The 19,933-nt window shown below is 30.2% G+C and overlaps 1 protein-coding gene across 3 annotated transcripts in view; it reads right to left on the bottom strand.

The window, feature by feature from the left end:
* LOC118205095 (ubiquitin thioesterase OTUB1) overlaps positions 1-19,933 on the bottom strand; it is a 56,738-nt gene that overhangs the window by 12,850 nt on the left and 23,955 nt on the right. For all 3 annotated transcript variants that reach the window (XM_085811399.1, XM_085811397.1, XM_085811398.1), the window contains exon 6: positions 14,003-14,106. In XM_085811399.1, coding sequence (XP_085667525.1) covers positions 14,003-14,106 — 104 coding nt within the window. The remainder of the gene's footprint in view (positions 1-14,002; positions 14,107-19,933) is intronic.

Consider the following 19,933-nt stretch of genomic DNA (forward strand, 5'->3'; position numbering starts at 1 on the left):
AAAGATAGAAGTCAAACGCTGCATGATTTCCGTTTGGTTTACATTTAAATGTAGTTTAAAAAACTCGGAAACATTACATTCCCGCTTAGATTTTATATCATCCAACCGTATTAAAGCACAAATTTTTAATTCAACCATATAAGCACACATTTTTAATTATAAAAGGATCCATATTATGGCAATCACCTTGGGACAGACTAACGGTTTTTTGGCATGTTGTCTGTTAAAAACATCTTCAGAACATGGAATATAACAAGCAAAATGCATATAAAAATTGCAAAACTACTTGTAGAACTTAAGCAAAGTTAAGTTCAAGATTGCCAGAATTTGGCAATTTCTGAAAATTTTTGTCACGTCTATAAAGTGGTTGCACTATTACATAAAAGAACATTTTTTTTTTCAAACTGTGCAATCATTTCTATGCATAATTAAATATTTTCCTCTTATTATTAAGAATTAAATTTTGAAATTATAATGAACTCTCACATCTCACCTGCACGCATTTCAGTTTACAATGACCTTTCTTTCTGACTTGAGGGTTAGATAGATGTTGCTTCAGATTCTGAAGTTGCAAAACACAACTGGTAAGCATTATATACCATGAAAAAATAGACCTTTCTTTCTGACTTGAGGGTTAGATAGATGTTGCTTCAGATTCTGAAGTTGCAAAACACAACTGGTAAGCATTATGTACCATGAAAAAATATTATGTTTCGGGTCAGCATAAGTCCTTACCCAGCCTTTATTTTTTAAACTACCGTTCATAGATATATACTTTCAGTGACAAAAATGTTTTAAATGATACAAACATTTACGTTTTGGCATTTGTAAATTTAAAAATATCAATTTTATAGAAATTAAAAAATATAACTCTTTTACATAGTCTTATACTTCAGAAAATTTTATATTCAATATAAAAATAAAGAAATAAAATGTTTGTCTCTTATACAACAAAAACTGACCAAGATGTTTAATTTCAAAATTTAGGATAGAGGACATCATTTTCAACTGGCCTTGACAAGTCAATCAATCAATAAATTAGAATAATTTAATTAACATTTTCACATTTAAATGCCATTCTATGATATTCTTTCGTGACACTACTGTATAACATTCTTTTAATTTATCGCTGATTTAAATGGCCTGCTGAAAGAAATTTTACACAATTTGTAAGTTTTCAAATGCTAAACAAATCGTACACTTATTAAATTAGAATATTTTTCATTTTCATTTTATGCAAATAATATTACAAGCTAAGTATCAATACTGAAGTCTCCAGTGTTTTCTAGAATATAAATTCTATAAGATTTTGTGAAAAAAATAATTTTATGGTACTACATGGATTTTCTAAGCCTCCACCACCAAATAAAATGTAATAAATGATAAATCACCAAATGATGTAAAATGTGTGAAATTATAATTATTATTTTTCAGTTTAAAGATTTATACAAAAAACTGTACTTTTAATTTCACTTTCAACTTTTATTTGACAAACGTGATGAACATCATCATATTGTAGAATTTTTTTTTCCAATTCCGACACTGTAAAAAAATATTGACATCTTTAGCTTATTAAGGAGTGAGGAAGAAGCTGTATCATTTTTCCAAGAAAAAGATGTACTAGTTCACAACTGAATATGCATAAATGGCCATGAAATGAAATTATATGCAAACAAAAGTATGTTGAGATGAAATGTGAAAAGTTGTAAACGAAAAGAGCATTTGATCTGAAAACTGGTTTAGGTTTTCCAGAATACCATTCCTAACAGTGTCGTGTTTCACCTACTGTTGGGCAGAGGAACTAACATCATTTAAATGGTGCGATACACAGCTCAACATGTGTCAAAATACCACAACAGACCAGAATGATTTTAATAGAAAGGTTTTTTACTAGACTTACTTTGAAAAATTAAAGCACAAACAGGTGGGCATGGAAAAATAGCTGAAATTGATGATTTTTTTTTTTTTTTTTTTTTTTTTTGTATGGCAGAAAACCAATGCTGGCAGAGTACTTCCACAACAGTGGATTTCAGTAGGTTTATGCTGTGAAAGTGGCTAGTACTTTCTCATTCAGGCTCCAAATCGTGAAGCAAGCACACTGGTTGTAGACCACATAGCGGAAGGATCAACAATATAGTCAGATTGTTGGCAAGGCTATAAAACAGAAAGCTGTCTACAGTCATTTGACTGTGAATAACAAATCTAATTTTGTTGATCCAACAATGGGTGCTCACACACAAAATGTGAAAAGATTGCTGGACTCTTTTATAAATGGCAAAACAAAAAACAAAGGTGTAAGGCTCCACATCATCATGGCTTTCGTAATTCATGTGGTGAATGAAAAATCCTGTGGGAAAGATACGCCTTTTTATGCCATATTAAAAGCAATTATAGAGATATGACAGCCACAAACTATATGCAGGTAGTTCAAACTTGGTGATAATCTTGACACCATTTTGAAAATAGGGGCCTTGAAACTTTACACCTTTTACTTCCTTCTACAATGTAAAAAAAGTACAGTAATTATAAAAAATTTCAGGTATCATATTTTAACAAAGATATCCATTTTGACCATTCTCAAATACATTTAAGCAATTTTTTTTTTGTAATAAATGTCCAAAACAGATTGTAAAGTGGATTTACAATGGAATTTTTCACAGCATCTGGATGCATGTACCTTGCATAACTCAAAATCAATTAGCCATAGAATGTTGAAATTTTGAATACGGGACTGCTATAACATCTGTACACCTAACTTTTTATTGCAATCAGCAGTACATAACATATATATATATATATATATACCGTATTTGACAGCATATAAGACGCACCCTTATTTAGAAGGCTACACACAAGGGAAAAAAGTTTCATTAGTCCACGCGACATCGCGGTACCACAATAACTTAAAATGTGGTTTCTTTTAGTTCTCACGTTTTGTAAAAGCCAAATCAAAAATCATTGAATGCAATTACCAAACATATTTTTATTAAGGAAAATTAACAAACAGCAAGCTATTTTGAACATGATATGTAAATTTCAATAATGAATAAATGAATGAACGCCAAGTAATCAAACATAATACAAAATAAAGCAGAAACAACAAAAATACAGATTCAAGGAAAATGTTGCCTATCATGAAATTAGATTTTAATCACTTTCAAAACCATAAAAATCCTTTTCACTAACATCATCATCGAAAACGAGAATATCGTCATCACTACTGTTTTTGTCATCGCTAGTATCACCTTCAAAGAATGCGTTGTCTTCTGTTCCATCAAGAGCATTATTGATTCTGCAATTCTTAAAGGACTTAACAATTACTTCAGCCTTTACGGCCTCCCAAGATCTTTCTACCCACTCGCACACTTGTGAAATAGAAGGCCGCTTCATTCTACCTGAGGGTATGAGGACGTGATGTGGCTCTCCTATCCACTTGTTCTATCGTTCTCGCACTTTTTCCTTAAATGGCTTATTCACCGATACATCTAAAGGCTGCAATTGGCTAGTCAGTCCACCAGAAATGACAGCTATCTGGGTTTTTAATTCTCTCGCTTTATTCTTTATGGTTTCAGTTCTATGGGCGCTAAACTGATCCAAAGCCATCATTTTGGTTGAAACACTTATCACAGATTTCCTCTTATCTATCACCCACATTTTTGCAGCATTTTCAAGTTCAGGCCAAGATGAAGCTGGGCATCTAAGGTTATGATTTTGTTTTTTAGCAGTCTTCAGTTGATCTTCCTGCAGTCGCCAAGTACGTATCATTTTTTTGGTAGGTGGTGGACCGAAATGCCTTGCTGCTGCTCTGTTTCCATGCACCTTGGCGTAGTTTAACACTCCTAGTTTATACCGAATTGTATAGCTTAATCTCTTTTCCTGTGGTCATATTTTCCAGGATATTTTTTTTTAAACAAATAGTTTTAAGCATCGATACCGACACGTTTATTGAAAGTAGCACCGATACCGACATGTGTGTCGGCTGAGTCAAAGAAAGTCTATGTAAAGAAGGAAAGGCTCCATAGACGTAATATGACCGCCGAACCTGTTCGAACTTCAACATCTACTTCGAGCTTTGGTACTTTTTGGCGACAGATATTTCACGCATGTGCAAAATAATTATGGCAGATGTAGAAAAAGTTATGTGCGTCTAGACCTGGCTAAAAATAGCATTCAATATTGAAAGTTAACCTGTGTCCTTCACGTATAAGACGCAGGTAACTTTTTTGAGACCAAATTTAGGAAAAAAAGTGCATCTTATATGCCATCAAATACGGTACATATTTTCCCCTTACCCAGCCTTTTAATTTTGCAATTATTGGTCATAGTCATATGCTTTCAGTTACAGAAGTGTTTTAAATGATGAAACTATTCCTGTTTCGATAATGTCAGATTGTGGGGGGGGGGGGGATTCCTTTATGGCAAACAACGAAATCTAACTCTTAATGCGGTCTTCTAGCTCCACTTATATTCGGGAAAGTTTTATTTCATTATGAAAAAATAAAATTATAAGAAGTTTGACTTCCATACAACAACAAGTGACCAAGATATTTAATTCTAACATTTGCAGTTTTTAATGTCATTTTAACTCGCCTTGAGGGATCAGTTATTTAATTTAGAATAATTCAAGAAAATAAATTTAAATGAACAGCAAAAAATGTACATAATTTAATAGGCTGTACAAGGAAGTCATGGGTATCTATATCAGATTTTTTTTTTAAATATACTGATAAATATTTTTCATGACTATCCACTCAAAAATACTCAAGACTTAATCTATTAGCATAACAAGCCTTTTCCTAAAATTACATTTTATAGATAATTATGCACAATAATTAAGTACAAAATATCATTTTAGGAAAAGAATAATCTAATCCTTAAAGTGGAAAAAAATGCATAAAATTTTAAAAGAGCAAAAGAAAGTCCGAGCTGGTGAATAATTCATTTGATAACAGGCGGAACTGGAAGAGATACTGTGCCCTCGTGCCATCTGACAGATGTGAATCAAGTTATTGTTGAGCAAGTCAGTGGTAATAATGTACATTTGATGAGCATTCCTTGAGAGATTCCTTTCCTTAGATCATCTAACCTTTTCTGTTATGAAAAAATTTTAAAAATCTCCATATGAGTTTAACGAACAAGTGCAAAAAATTCCCCATATAAATAAGATCATTAAAAGAAAATAGAATTAAAGAAATTAAAAGAAATAGAAAACTGAAATCTTTCTTCATCTACTGAGCATATAAGCAGCCAAATATAAAAATTGAAAATAGCATGTCTTCTTTCAGTTCTTGTGCTAATTCAATAGTACATGATCATGCCATGATATACTACAAATCAAGATAAAATGAAGCATCTACAATTGTCTTTTCATTAGAAATATACCTCTAGCACTGTGTACCAATTCTTATATGCTGCTTAAAAAAACTTACCGTTAAAAAATTGTTACATATATATACAGAGTGGGGCAAGAAATTTTTTTAATGCAATGAAAAAAAAAAAGTACATTTCTTGTTTACTTTTGTGGATTCTTTTTTTTTTTAATAGGGTGCCACTTATCATAAACATTGGTCAAAAATCTAAGTAGATGGTGCCAACCCTAACAATACATAAAGCTTCACGAAAATAATAATTATTTTATATATAATGAATATAATATTTAATGTGTGTGATGTTAAATTTCTGCAGATCCCTGATGTTTTTGCTCATGTGTAAGTATTACATAAATCTGGCAAAGAATGAATATATGCACTTCAACACAAAAGCAAATGAAAATCTAAGACGGAAAATTACATTACTGGTCAAAAGCACCCTTTTGTGCACTATACTTTACAGCTTCATAGATAAATTAACTAGCAGCTTTGCTGCCAGTCTTCGTCTGGCTTTTAAATGTACCGGAAAAATGGCTGAAGGAAACACCAAACGTTAAATGTAAAAACTGCGTAGAATTTTACTCTGCAGAACAAATTCATAAAAAAAAAGTTATTATGTATAACAAAATTACAATGAAATAAGCAATATCCCTTAATACTACAAATATTAATTATCCCAATAAATAAATTTACACGAACTCCCCTTTGCAAAATCTTAAGAACTCAAATGGTATAAAGGAGGTTAAGAACTTTGTTTCCTAAAAAAATCACTCAAAACTTTTCAATATCTAAAAGACAGTGAAATGAGCAATAAATAACATAAAAGAATACAAAAAACAAAAAATTCTGAAAAGCAAAGTATAATTAATGATATTTTATCTTATATTTTCAAGAGAAAAAAATTACAATGAAATAAGCTATATCCCTTAAAACAATTAAAACAAATATTAATTATCCTAATTAAAAAATTAACCAACTTTCTGTTGAAGAAAAAAAATCGTGCAAAACTTTTCAATATCTTACAAATAGTGAAATAAGCAAAAAATAAAATGAAAGAAACTCAAAAAACAAAACATTCCGTATAGAATTCTCTGCCGAACAACTTTATAAAAAAAAAAATAAATAAATAAAAATAAAAATGCATTATATACATAAAAAAATGACAATGAAATATGCCAATCTCTTAAAAACAGTGACATAAGAAATAGGATGAAACATTATTGCCAAACCCATATTTCTAAAAGAATGAAACTATTCAAAATGATGGGATTTCATCAAAAATCTATCAACAACAATAAGAAAGGAAATTGTTGCCAGAATCACATTTCTAAAAAAGTGAGATGTGAGAAATGTACATGGAAGCTTCATTTAAAAAAATTTTTTAAAATACAAAATATTATCATTTTTCCAAAATTCTTTTTGTAAAAGCAGTCGCAAGGATGAAAGTTTAACATGTCCAAAAATCAAAGAAAATTAAACTGTACATTTTTAAAAATAAACCTTTTCATAAAAAAATCTGTTGAAAAGGTGTTAAGCTCCCTTTGTTAAATAAATTCATATATAATCGATTTATTGAAACACAAAATTTATTTTAAGTTCGTAAAATAGCTAAGTGCCTATGTTTCATGACGATGTAAAAATGGAGTGCATAGAGTAAAATCTCGCTTTCCTATAGCCCATTATGTCTCAAAATGACGTGATTTCGTAACAAAACATATAATTAAAAAAATTCTAATTCGAATTTCGAAAAAATCGCTTCGAAGTGCACTGGCTCTTGTCTAGATGCACCTATGTACCAAATTTCGTAGCCGTGGGTCTATTAGCTTACGCTCAGCGCGAATGAAAGACACACACACAGACACACTCTTTCTTTTATTATATGTAGAGATGAACTGTAGATACAGATTCACTTTAAAATTAATATTAGGTTGTTGGATAGGTTTATATCTGCTAAAAGAATACCAGAATTCTTCTTTAACTGAAAGAAAATTAATTTACTTAGGGGCCTATTCATGACATTTTTAACCACACTGTTAAGCCAGATTTACGGAATCACGTGGTACGCTGACGTCACAAGTAGTTAAATCGCAAGTATTGGTATTCTCATCAAAGCTAGCGTTAAATTTGACCGTTAAATTGACGAGACGGCTGTTAAAGTAAGGACAGATCTGACCCTTCGTGACAGATGGCTATAATTCTGGCAATAAACATGGCGGAAGGTTTTGCGCCAGTTTTAGCTGAAGCGTATTTGGATGAAATCAGTCGAATTTCTTAGCCTCGACAGCGAATTTTCCGTCATCGAAGCAATGTGTTCGACTTAAATACAATATAGATAGTTCTTAATACAGTATAGAGTTTTATAATATATACAGTATAGATTTAAGGTATACTTAATGCAGTATAGACTTAAATACAGTATAGATTTCAGCTTTGTATTTTTCCATAGAATGTTAGATAGATAAATTACTCTTCGTATTTCTTCAAAATGTGTATTTTTATTTCACTGTCACTTATTGACGATCAACTGATTTTATAAATACAAAATCAATTGCGAAATGTGCAAGTGTTTGTGCAGTAAAATTTTGCCAATACAGTTTGTTATGTTTCTTTTATTATCGCAAATAGTTTATATTGCTGATTAAATTGTATCCTAATTCATGTAAACTTTGTGCTGGGTTATCACAAAGGTTAAAAATGTGATGTGCCTTATTTTTATTTAATTTTACTGTACTACTGGTAATTTAAAGTAGCTTTCTATTTTGATTCTAATATATTGTTGCCAAATCTGCTAGTTGGCACCAGTGTTAAAAACTTGATAGTGTGATCTAAATTATATATAATTTTGTTTTTTCTTTACAGTAAGATAAATATATTCTGTATTTTTTTAGGAATTTTGAAGAAGTTAAGTATTAATTTAAATATTCGACAAATTGTTTTGAGCCCATTATCATGCTTTATCTAGTAGTAAATCTTCATGTTGTATTTTTAAGTATACTTTAAATTTATTTAAATGTGTGAAAAGGAAATATGTTTTAAGTAGCTTTACAAAGTTAAATCTATTTTTGTATAAAAATTAAAATTTATCAGAAAATTGCATTCTTAAAAGTGTGATTAAATTCATTTAATACATGTAACTGTTGTTAAATACTAGTGCTTTAGATTTTAATGTTAAATTTCATGCATGTTTTTGTTAGTGCATTTTAAAGAAAATCAATTTGTTCATAAATTTGTCGTGGAAGATTTCATGTTCAGCTAAATCAAATTTACTTTTGTGTGACCTTAAATTTGAGGCACCAATAGTGAATCTGTTTTGGCGTATTCATAATTTTGATTGGAAAACTTAGTGCTACTGTGAAAGAATGATAAACTGATTTTTACCTTATTATTGTAATGACTTGCAGAATTTTTCATAATGTGATGATGCATATGTTTTAGTCTTCTTTGTTATCAAATATATAAAAGAGTATATTCCTAATCTGATATTTCTTCTTTTGTAAGAGTGTAATATATCATAATGTGATATTTGGGGTTTGTTTTTACATAATTTTTTTTTTATTTTTTTATTTATTTATTTTTTTGTTGTTGTTGACATGCTAATAGAACCAGTGTATTTTATTTACTTGTTGCTTTAAAACAGGTTTTAAATCAAGGCTATTTTCTTTTCTGTCTTCTCAGTATGCACATAAAACTTACTTAAGCTATATTTTTAACAAGTTAGTGAAATATATGTTTTAGGTTAGCTGCTTTAATAGAAAAAGAACTAAACTAGAATGATATACCTTGAAACATTCATTTTATTGAAAATAAGAATATTATCTTAGCAGTGTTGGCTAAGATTTCTTCAGAGTTTTTTTTTTTGGGGGGGGGCATTTATTTTGATATTTCCATATACATTCATTTAAATAAGAATCCAGTAAAGTAAGATCGTTCTATATAAAGCTGTTGATTTATAATAGAAAAAATATCAAATTACTGCTGTATTTTAATAAGATTTTAATATAATGGAATGAATTGCACAACATTAAGAAAAAGAGTGAAAAATTTCTATTTTTGCATTATTTTCACTATATGTGTTTTGCATATGCTTGTTACAAGAGGCCTTAATTTATAGATCTGTAGCTAAATGATATTTTTATGCTTTTACATATGGAAATTAATTAATAAGAAGAACTGTGATTTAAGCATTGTCCTTGCAGTGGTTATAGATTGAATCTTGTATAGGTTATGGAATTATCATTAAACATTCAGATACATGTAATATTAATAGCATATGTATGTTTTTTTCATCATTTAATGCATGTAAACTCTTATAAATTTATCAGTATTTTTTCTATATATTATAAAAAGTAGCTATCAATAACAAATAATTAATTAGTAAATAATATCTGCAAATTCCGTATGTAAAAGTATTATTTTTATTTATTTATGTATGCATTATTTTTTAAACTTTGTTTTACCTAGGTGAAAAAATGTTTTTGATGTGGAATTTTTACTCTAATAAATCTATACAAAAATTTATTTTTTTTCCATCAGAGAACTGAAGTATTTTTTACAGCATTCTGCACTTCAATCTAAAAGCATTATAATATAAAGGTGCATGTCTTGAACCAGTATTTGAAATCATAAAGCCTTTAGCTGCCTTTTCTGGAAACACATGCAAAATAACATTTTAACCAGTTTGCTACAATAATAGATTCCATATATAAGGAAACTTCAAATAGCATATTTAAAATTAAAAACATGCTTTATATGTAGACATGCTATTAATTTTTTGAGAAGTTTAAACTGTGAACTTGCTAGATATATTAAAGCGCCAGCATGCACTTATGTATTTATCATGTAAAAATTTATTTACAATTTTAGAAAATTATCTTTTGATTCAGGAAAGCTTTAGAAACTTAAAAATTACTGAAGTTGTATTCATACCAATTTGTACCCACAGCTTTAACGGCCTCTAAATATTTTAACATGTAATGTAAATAAAAGTAATATGCTTAACACTATCAGTACTGAAATGCCATTGCTGAGAAATTAAGAATTATCACACAAATAGATCACTGACAGACTTCTAATTTTTATATGACACATGGAATTACCTTGAATTCTAAAAAGAAAGTAGTTAAATAAATATGAAAATATGAATATAAATCCAGTACAACCTCATAAAAATTTAAGCATACAGCTGCAAAAAATGTATTGCCAAAAAATAGATTTTGAGATGCTTAACATTATGCATGTATTTAAAAGTAAAAATTGGAAATTCAATAAAGGAATTCAAAAAGAAAGTATTTTTAACTAATATACAAATGTGAAATATAATATATGAAAATGTTTTAGAAACTTTTAAAATAACTTAAATCATATGAGAAATTTGGCAGTTTAAAAAAAAAATACAAGAAAGAAGCTGAACTGCAGAGAAAAGAAGGGGGGCAAAAGCCAAACATTTTATAGGAATGCAAAAAATTGGAAGTTTCGATACTCTAGAATGTTAAATAATAAAGTTTTAGCGAACACCGTTAAAGAGCCAAAGATGGCACCCTAAAGCGTTGCTACAACACGAGGCCTATGCTAGAACATGAATGACGAAGACTCCAACCTTCAGCAAACCTTGTCAGTAGTCAATGCGCGAACGACATTTTTACAACTTTGAAAATATGCGCGTAGCGTATGTTGTAATTAACCATTCATTAATTTTAAATTAATAATTAATTGTAATCAATTTTATTACATTTAAAATCCATATACATATAAAACTGAATAATTAAAAATATACCTTGTAAATTATATGCAAATTTAATTAGAAATTTTCTTTTAACTCCTCAAGCATTCACTAATAAAAAGTACCTCAAATCACTACTAATCATAGAAAAAATCAGAAGCTATAAATCATATCTTTATTCTGGATATGATTTCTACAGGGAAATAAAATTTAAATAACCAAGAATGATACATATAAGTATTAAACAAAACACGCATAATTTATGAATGCAAAGATTTATATGTAGCATGCTTAGCAAGCTTAAGTTCTGATTTTGAGAATGTTTTTTTATAACACAGTTCTTCATTTGCCTGCATACTTATTTTTTCAATCAAAACTGCTTCAAGAGTTTTAAGACCTAAATTTGGTCGAAATTCCGTCTGATTTTTTTTAACAATAGAAAAAATTCTTTCGCAAGCTGCATTTGAATGAGGTATTATTAAGACAGCAAGCATTACAGAAGGCAATACTTTGTATTTAATACACCCATTCATATTTTTTAATTTGGCAATTTCTCCCCATGCTATATCAATACGCAAATCTACAATTTCTTTCAAATCATCTACTTGATACATGGAAAATTCAATTTCTACTTGATTAAGACATTTTTCATCAATAATGGATGGAAAAGTATTCATCAAGTAAAGAACAGATGAAAATGAGACTTCAGTTCTCAAGTTGATGTCAGCAACTTCAGCATGTTTTAGAAATGGATCACTCGGTGGAAATTTATCAATTATATATGAACATGCAGTTACAAAAAAAGCTCGCACAGAATTGAAAAATGATTTCACTTCACTTTCATTCAACTTGGCATTTTTTAAATATAGTCTTGTTTCCGCACCAATCACTAAATTTTCATTTTCTTTTTGTTTACTATACTTCTGAAATGGAATAGACGTTAGAGTAACATCTTCATTTTCTTTAGAAATTACTGATGGTTTTACGAATCTAACAAATAAATTCATTATAAGTTCAAAATGTTCTCTTCTCAATTTATGTATATAAGGAGCTTGTTGTTGCAAATTAATATTTACTGTTATAAACAAAGGCAAAGTATTTTTCAAAAATAACAAGTACAATTTGGTGGTCGGTGACTGTAAAATTTTTTTAATGTTTTGCAATCTCTTTCCTTCATTCTCAGTGTTATCTGGTTTATCTCCAAAACAATTTATCACAGCATCCCACTGTTCCAAAATCCTTGTTATAGATTCTAAAAGAGACAACCATCTCGTACTGCAATATTTCAAAATTTTATGAGATTTTGCATTCTGTCCCAAAATTTGTTGAGCAACTTTGAAGCTATGCTTCCGTTTTGAACTTTTCTCCAAGTAAAAATATATATCTATTATCAACATTTCAATTTCTGAGCCAATTAATTTTTCAGTAGCTTTTTTTGCAGCTATATGCAAGAGGTGGCACGGACAACCTCGGGTGATTATACTTGGTTGATGCATTTTGATAAATGATGCTACACCTTTAAACTTTCCAATCATATTACTAGCATTATCTGAAGAAAATGATAAGCAATTTTTCCATTCTAAACCTTTGTTTTTAAAGTTTTCATTTATACAATTAAAAATACCTTCTCCTGTATTATTCGTGCATTCTAAAATAGAAATCAATGAAGTAATCATCACTCCCTTTTCTTTACTGTAGTATGTTATAACCAATGGGTACAGTTTGTTATCATTGTTATCATTACTTCCATCAGTACTTAGAGAAAATGATGTACTGCACACTGATTTTATAATATCAGCAACAGTATTTTCTGCAAGCGTTTTCACAATAGCAGCAGTTTTGGTATGACCGCAGCTAAATTTTTTTGCTATGGCAGAATCCGGAAACATTGCTTTGAAAAGCTCTTTGGAATGATCCGAAACAGAAAGCGGTAGATTATGTTCAATTAAAAAACGAACAAAATAGCATTCGGCTTTTATAGGATCTGTTTCGTCATCTTTTATTAAGAAATTTGTTATTTCTTTAGATTTTACGGTGCCAAGTTCTATATGCTTTTGAGAAAACACATGCCGTTTACAGTCATCTTTTCCGCCATGAGCAACTGAGAAGTCTTTGTTGCATACACTGCAGTGTGCGTGATTCACAGAAATTTCGGACGCTTTAATGCATGGAAATTCTGAAGAATATGAATCTTTAAACTTCTGCTTTGATAATTTTGGCTTCTTCGTTCGAGGCAGCATTATGATTAAAAATCTTTCACCTGATTCACAGTTCACAAGACACATGCTAAGCTCTCGCCGTAAACTACACAATGCAGCCGAATGCAGCCTAAACACGCATCAGCGAGGAACCTGGGAGACAGACAATTGGGTGGAACTATTGATAAGTCGTTAACGGTTGGAGTTATTGATCTACGATTGGCTAATTCTTCAAAACTAGGAACGCACTCAACACGTGATATATGATAACACGAGTATTCAGCCAATCATCGGATGAATTAGTTGGTTCCGTTTTGCGTACTGGTTCTCCTGCTCTTGTTTCTGTAAAATCCGTAGTTTTTTCCATACTTTTCGTAGCTCGTAGTTTTTCATGAATTTCCGTAGAAACTACGGAGAATCCGTAGTAGTTGGAGTCTATGCTAGTAGCTGTAATATGATTGGCTTATTTTAATGAACTTCCCCAACTCTCGAACGAAGGTTACTTACCGTAAGGATACCTCCGACGGTCGTTGTCACGAATGCCAATTTAACCAACAGTCCTTATGGGTACTGGAGTCGTAAAATTTAGCGGTCGTCCGTTAAGAAATTATCGTTATTTACGTTCCTTGTCGTGAATAGGGCCCTTAATATAAATAGTAATACATGCTAATCATTCAAAAATCGTTGAAAATTTTATATTACTATAATTAATTTACCTCATATAAACAACAATATAATCTGAACATCCTTGATCATTGAAAATCTCCAGCAAATCTCCTACAGACATTTGTCGGTCTATCTTTCCAAGGACATCCATAAACTGGGAGAAAAGATAAAAACAATGAATTTATAAAAGAACATTAAATATTTTGAAAAAAAGCATTAATTAGCAGTAATTTTTAATCTTAAAGAACTTACAATGCATAAATTTAGTCCTAAATTAATATATATACAGTGGTGGCCAAAATTGTGGACACTTCTGGAAATTTTTATGTTTTTGAACTTTGTATGCTTATAGAAAATGTTACGTTTCGCAAAATGCAAACTTGTATATATCATTTTAAAGAGAATTTATTACTGAATTCAATACAAAACACAAAATTCAATTATTTGCAATACAAAAAAAAAAGTTATATGTACTATAATACAAATAAAAAACACAGTTATGAAGTGGTTTGTAATGTCTAGCTTTCCTGGCCGATCACTGTTCTTGTTCTGAGAACCAATCAAATGTTAGTAACTGCCAGTACAAGCTGACATCATGTTTACACTTGCCAGTAGAAGTTGACATCAAGTTTACACAATTCATTATTTTGCTTTGTTCTGTAGAAGGAGAACCTGTTTCTTATATACTGCAATTACAAGTAGGAATTTTTTTAAAAATTTTTAATATTTAGTCAAGAAGCAATGACATCAAATAAAAGAGTAGATTGGACACCTAGAAAGAGATGTAATATTATTGTGTTACGAGAAAGTGGTCTTTCCTATGCTGAAATTGCAAGACAGGTGGGTGGTTCAGTGACCACATCTGAAGTCCTGGAGTCCGAACGTTTTGTTTACGATATCAGGAGACAAATTCAATAAAAAACAAAGAAGGAAAAGGCCGAAAAAGGTGCACCACATCAATTGATGACAGAAGAATAAAAAGACTATGTCTCCAAGATAGAAAAATGTCATAAGCGGCCATCAGAAGTGATCTGAATGATGCTGGTGTTTCTGTCAGTTCAAGAACAATCAGGAGAAAATTAACAGATGTTGGACTGAGAGGTAGAACTCCACGAAAAAAGCCTTATCTTAATTTTCAGCAACGAAAAAAAAAAAGACTACAGTGGGCAAAGGAACACATTAATTGGACAGATGATCAGTGGTCACAAGTTATATGGAGTGATGAAACTAAGATATCGTTATTCGGTAGTGATGGGCGAAAATACGTAAGACATAGAATAGGAGAAGAGCTAGATCCTGACTCCATTCAAGCAACTGTGAAAAACCCAGTTAGTGTTATGATTTGATCATGCATGTCAGCAGATGGTATCGGTCGCCTTCATGTCATCGATAGGACACTGAATGCCAGAAAATACATTGACACTATTCTAGAACCAAAACTTCTACCTTCCATCAGAGATCTCTTTCCCAGCAATGCTTCGTTTATTTTTCAGCAGGATTCTGTTCCTTGCCACACGGCCAAAATATCGAAAGAGCGGTTTCGTACAAAGAGCATTAAGTTATTGTCATGGCCAGGAAACAGTCCTGACCTCAATCCTATCAAAATGTGTGGCACTGTTTTAAAACTCTTGTCCGAATGAGGCACCCATCGAATAAAAGGAAACTAATTGAGGCTATAATTGTTTCCTGGCATCATGTAATAACGAAAGAAGAGCTTAAAACTCTTGTCAGTTCAATAAAACGTCGATGTGAAGCTGTAATAAAAAATAAAGGGTACCCTACTTAGTACTGATAACTCACTGCAATCATCACTATCTAATGTATATCGATAACTATTATTGTTTAACTTTTTTGTATTGCAAATAATTGAATTTTGTGTTTTGTATTGAATTCAGTAATATATTCTCTTTAAAATGATATATACAAGTTTGCATTTTGTGAAACGTAACATTTTCTATAAGCATACAAAGTTCAAAAACATACAAATTTCCAAAAGTGTCCACAATTTTGGCCACCACTGTATATATATATATATATATTCAGTAGTCCTGATTAACTGATACAAACAAGAATCAAACTACAGCTGGGTAACCAGGCTCTCCAGATAATATGAATTCCAGAACAAAAGTACATAATATTGTTACATATTACATTAAATATCTCAACCAGATGGACATGAAAAATCAAAACTTTACTGAAATGAATAACAGTTCTTACAAGTATGAGACACAGCAAAAAATAATCCAATAAAAATGTAAGCATAAACAAAAATTTCTCTCTATTGCAGGGAATTTAGCAGATCGCCATAATCATTCTCAGCAAAGTTTAAAGCAGCAAACACAGACTGTTAGATTAATGTAAAACAGGTCAAAAGTTTCAATCTAGTAACTCATAATCACAGTTGCTTTACAATTCCATCCCATGTTTCAAAAACTTTCAAAATGTCACCAAACTGGTAAAGATTTGCTAAATATTGCCATAGGTTTGGTAGGGAAATTTTGTGTATTTTTGGCTCTATCTTTAAAATTCCAACAATTCACTCAGAATTAAAAGTTCTACAAAACTATATGAAAAATAAACACATTAAGTAGCTATAAATAAAATATCCATTAAATAAAAAAAAACTATCATACAAAAGGCTCTAAATAAATAAGTACATAAATAAAAATAATATACAACACAGATACATAAAAACTAAATTAATTACAAATAAACACAACATTATAAAATTGATTAATCTTAAAAAGCTCCTTGGGTCTATGGCATCTATATATCAAAGCTACCTGTTAATGTTTTACTAACTTCATAAGTTCTCCTCTTTTCTGAAAAATTATCACATATTAAAATTTCAAATCATTTGGACTTTTAGTTTTACTGTGAGAAAAAAATCATCCAAATATGACCCTCGCATCTTTTTTGAATGAAGAATAAATTAGTGTTTACTTACATTAATAAAAATTTGTGATAATGCAGTAAAACTTACGTTAATTGACACTTCTTTCATACAGACAATTTCTGATTTCCCAGTGCCATGAAATGGAATGATTTTGTATATTCCCATTAGCGAAGCTTCCTCATAATGGAAAAAAGATCTGGTTCTGATGATATTCATTATTGGATGCTCCAACTTTATTTATGACATACAGCTACACAGAAGTTACAGATGTGGGGGTAGAAAACGAGAAGGAAAGGAATGCATATTAAGGAAGGGATTTACGAGACATTCTGGCATCAAGTGATAATGAAAATTGTTTTGTCTCCGTATGTTTGACCAGTTAGAAGTAGAAATGCTTGTCTTTTGGAAACAGTTTGTATGTTTTTGGTGTTTGTTACATGACAGTAGTGTTTTGAGGTGTTAGAGAACTATAGTACAAGAAAATGGATCTGAGGTGGCAGAAGTTGTATCAGAGGAAGGCATCATGCATCAATTGGCAATTCTTCTTCATCTAATGGAGAAACAGTGACAGGAAGGGAATTACCTGATATTATGACATCAAAAATAACATGATAACTTAGCCATTTCTAAATACTGGTTGATTATGATGCAGTAATACATCAATTGTACTTCTGTCTAACTCTGCTTTAATAACAAGTAGAAAATTAATTTACTGCTTAACTGTGTTTTTCTCATAATTTCAAAATTGGGACTTTAAATTTTTTAAATGCAGAAGGTAAACATGTATATAGAGAAAATGGTATAGATCTAAATGTTGTAGATTTGGATGCATACATAGAGCTTTTGTCGCTAGCAGGTACATAGAGATCCAACAATGAATCAATGACAAGTCTACTGGATGAATATAAAGCAGATTGTTTCTAGTGATCAAGTCTGAAAATTATTTAAACTGATATCTAAAGTCATTTGATTCGATGACAAAAAGAAGACCAAATGATAAATTTGCTGCAATCAGAGAATTACGCAATAGATAGTAGAAATTTTACCAAATCTTTTTAACTCAGAAGTGTATGTAGCAATACACACCTAGCAAACCTATTAAGTATGATATGAAAATCTGGAACTTGTGTGACACTTGCTATGGGTGGAATGCTGGGTCCTATTTAAGAAAACAGCCAGGATCTGCCTTAAAAAAGAATAAAGATGGGGAGTATTTTGGGTTTATTGTATGGTTTATGATAGCATAATACGGCTTGTGACAATTTCTTTGTATTCTACAATTTAGGTCAAATGCTACTCGGGAGGAATATTACAATGATTGGCATGCTACCAAAAAATCTATACCTACAGAAATTTTGCAAAAAAAAATCTGATATGTACACCACATGACTTCCTTGTACGGAATATTAAATTATACGCATTTTTTCTTGCATTTCGTTTAAACTTATTGGATTTAATTGAATCTACTTCGCCGACAGCGCATAAACCACAATAGAATAAATGCATTCTTTAAAATTCACACTCTCTCTTTGTTTACCATAGCGACACTCTGGCGCTAGGTTCACTTAACAGTATTATATTGCGTTCATATTATAACTCAGAATGCACAAAATTTATATCATTTAAAGAATTATCTAATCGTTGCCACATGTTCTATTTAAATACTATAATAAAGCTAGAACGATGTATAAAAGAAATAAAGCAAACAAAACAAAACAAAAAAAAGTTTTTCACAGACGTTTGAGTATTTCTCATTAAATTAATTCAGTTCTCACTTCGTGACAAGGCAAAAATACATAAAAACTCAAAATACATATATTCAAAAATTACTAATTATTAAAAATTAAATTATTATTTATTAAAAATTAAATTACTAATTATTAAAAATTAAATTATTATTTATTAAAAATTAAATTACTAATTATTAAAAATTAAGTAAAACTTAAACACTTATTTCCTCAAAAAAATTCCAGAAAGGATTAAGCATGAATAAATTTGCAATAATAAATGAAGGGTTATCTTTCTGGTTGCGAAGCTACGTTTCTCTAGATTGGCAACAAATCCACTTCTCTGTTGTTTCAAATGTAAACAAGCAATGGCCGCCATCAAAAAAATTATTAGGCTTAGCGGCATTTAAACAACTTTTAAATTGTTGCTAATTCTAAAAATATTGCATACAGATTTACTAAATTCATAAAAACCTGAACCGGAAGATAAGAACAACATAATTCAATCATTTTTAAAGCAAAAAATGTACAATTTACAAACATACAAGAGTAAAGAAACTGAGATCACTGAGCCGGGTCACAGAGTGGATATATATATATATATATATTTATATAAGTTTGGCGCGACCGATTGCAACCGAAATTCAAGGTGCACATCTACATGTTATAGTAGTACTATATACAAAATTTCAGCGTTCTGAGGCTACTCGTTTTTGAGTTATGCAAGATACGTACGTACATACGTTCGTACAGACGCCACGAAAAATTCTCTTCAGAATTCATTTTAAAGCAGTTTTATAATTTTTTTGGAAGAAAAGAGTATTTTATTCTGTCCTTACGTACAGATATCACGCAAAAACATCGTTAAATTGCAGAAATATGCTGCCTGAAACTTTTCGCGATTACAATACTTCCTTTTTACTTCGTACAAGGAAGTAAAAAAGTAAACAAAATTATGGTTCAACTTTTCTCTTTATTAAAAACACAATATTTGTGTCTTATATTTCAAAGAATAAATGTATTGTTTTTTAAGATACATTTCATAAAGAAGAAAAACTGAATTAAGTGTTAAAAGGAAACCAGAGATCAACATTTTTTATAATAAAACTAAAAACTAAAGAGCTATAAATGTGCTAGAAAACATTGTAGCTTATGCTGCAAAAAGAGAAAGAAACCATTAAAATAAATAAATCTTTGGATAAAGATTGTGTTTATCAAAGAATTGATTTTTAAGCCTTGGATGAAAAACTTGTAAAAAAAGTGCAGGGAAACAGCTGAATATCACCTAAGAGGGAAAGCAGCTAAAAATATTGTTCTAGCAGCCAAAACGTTCAGTGAAAAATTACTAGTACTTCAAG

This window comes from Stegodyphus dumicola, chromosome 2 (genome assembly GCF_044657685.1).
Source record: "Stegodyphus dumicola isolate Sdum_Otavi_A_Nest chromosome 2, ASM4465768v1".
NCBI classification, from domain to species: domain Eukaryota; kingdom Metazoa; phylum Arthropoda; class Arachnida; order Araneae; family Eresidae; genus Stegodyphus; species Stegodyphus dumicola.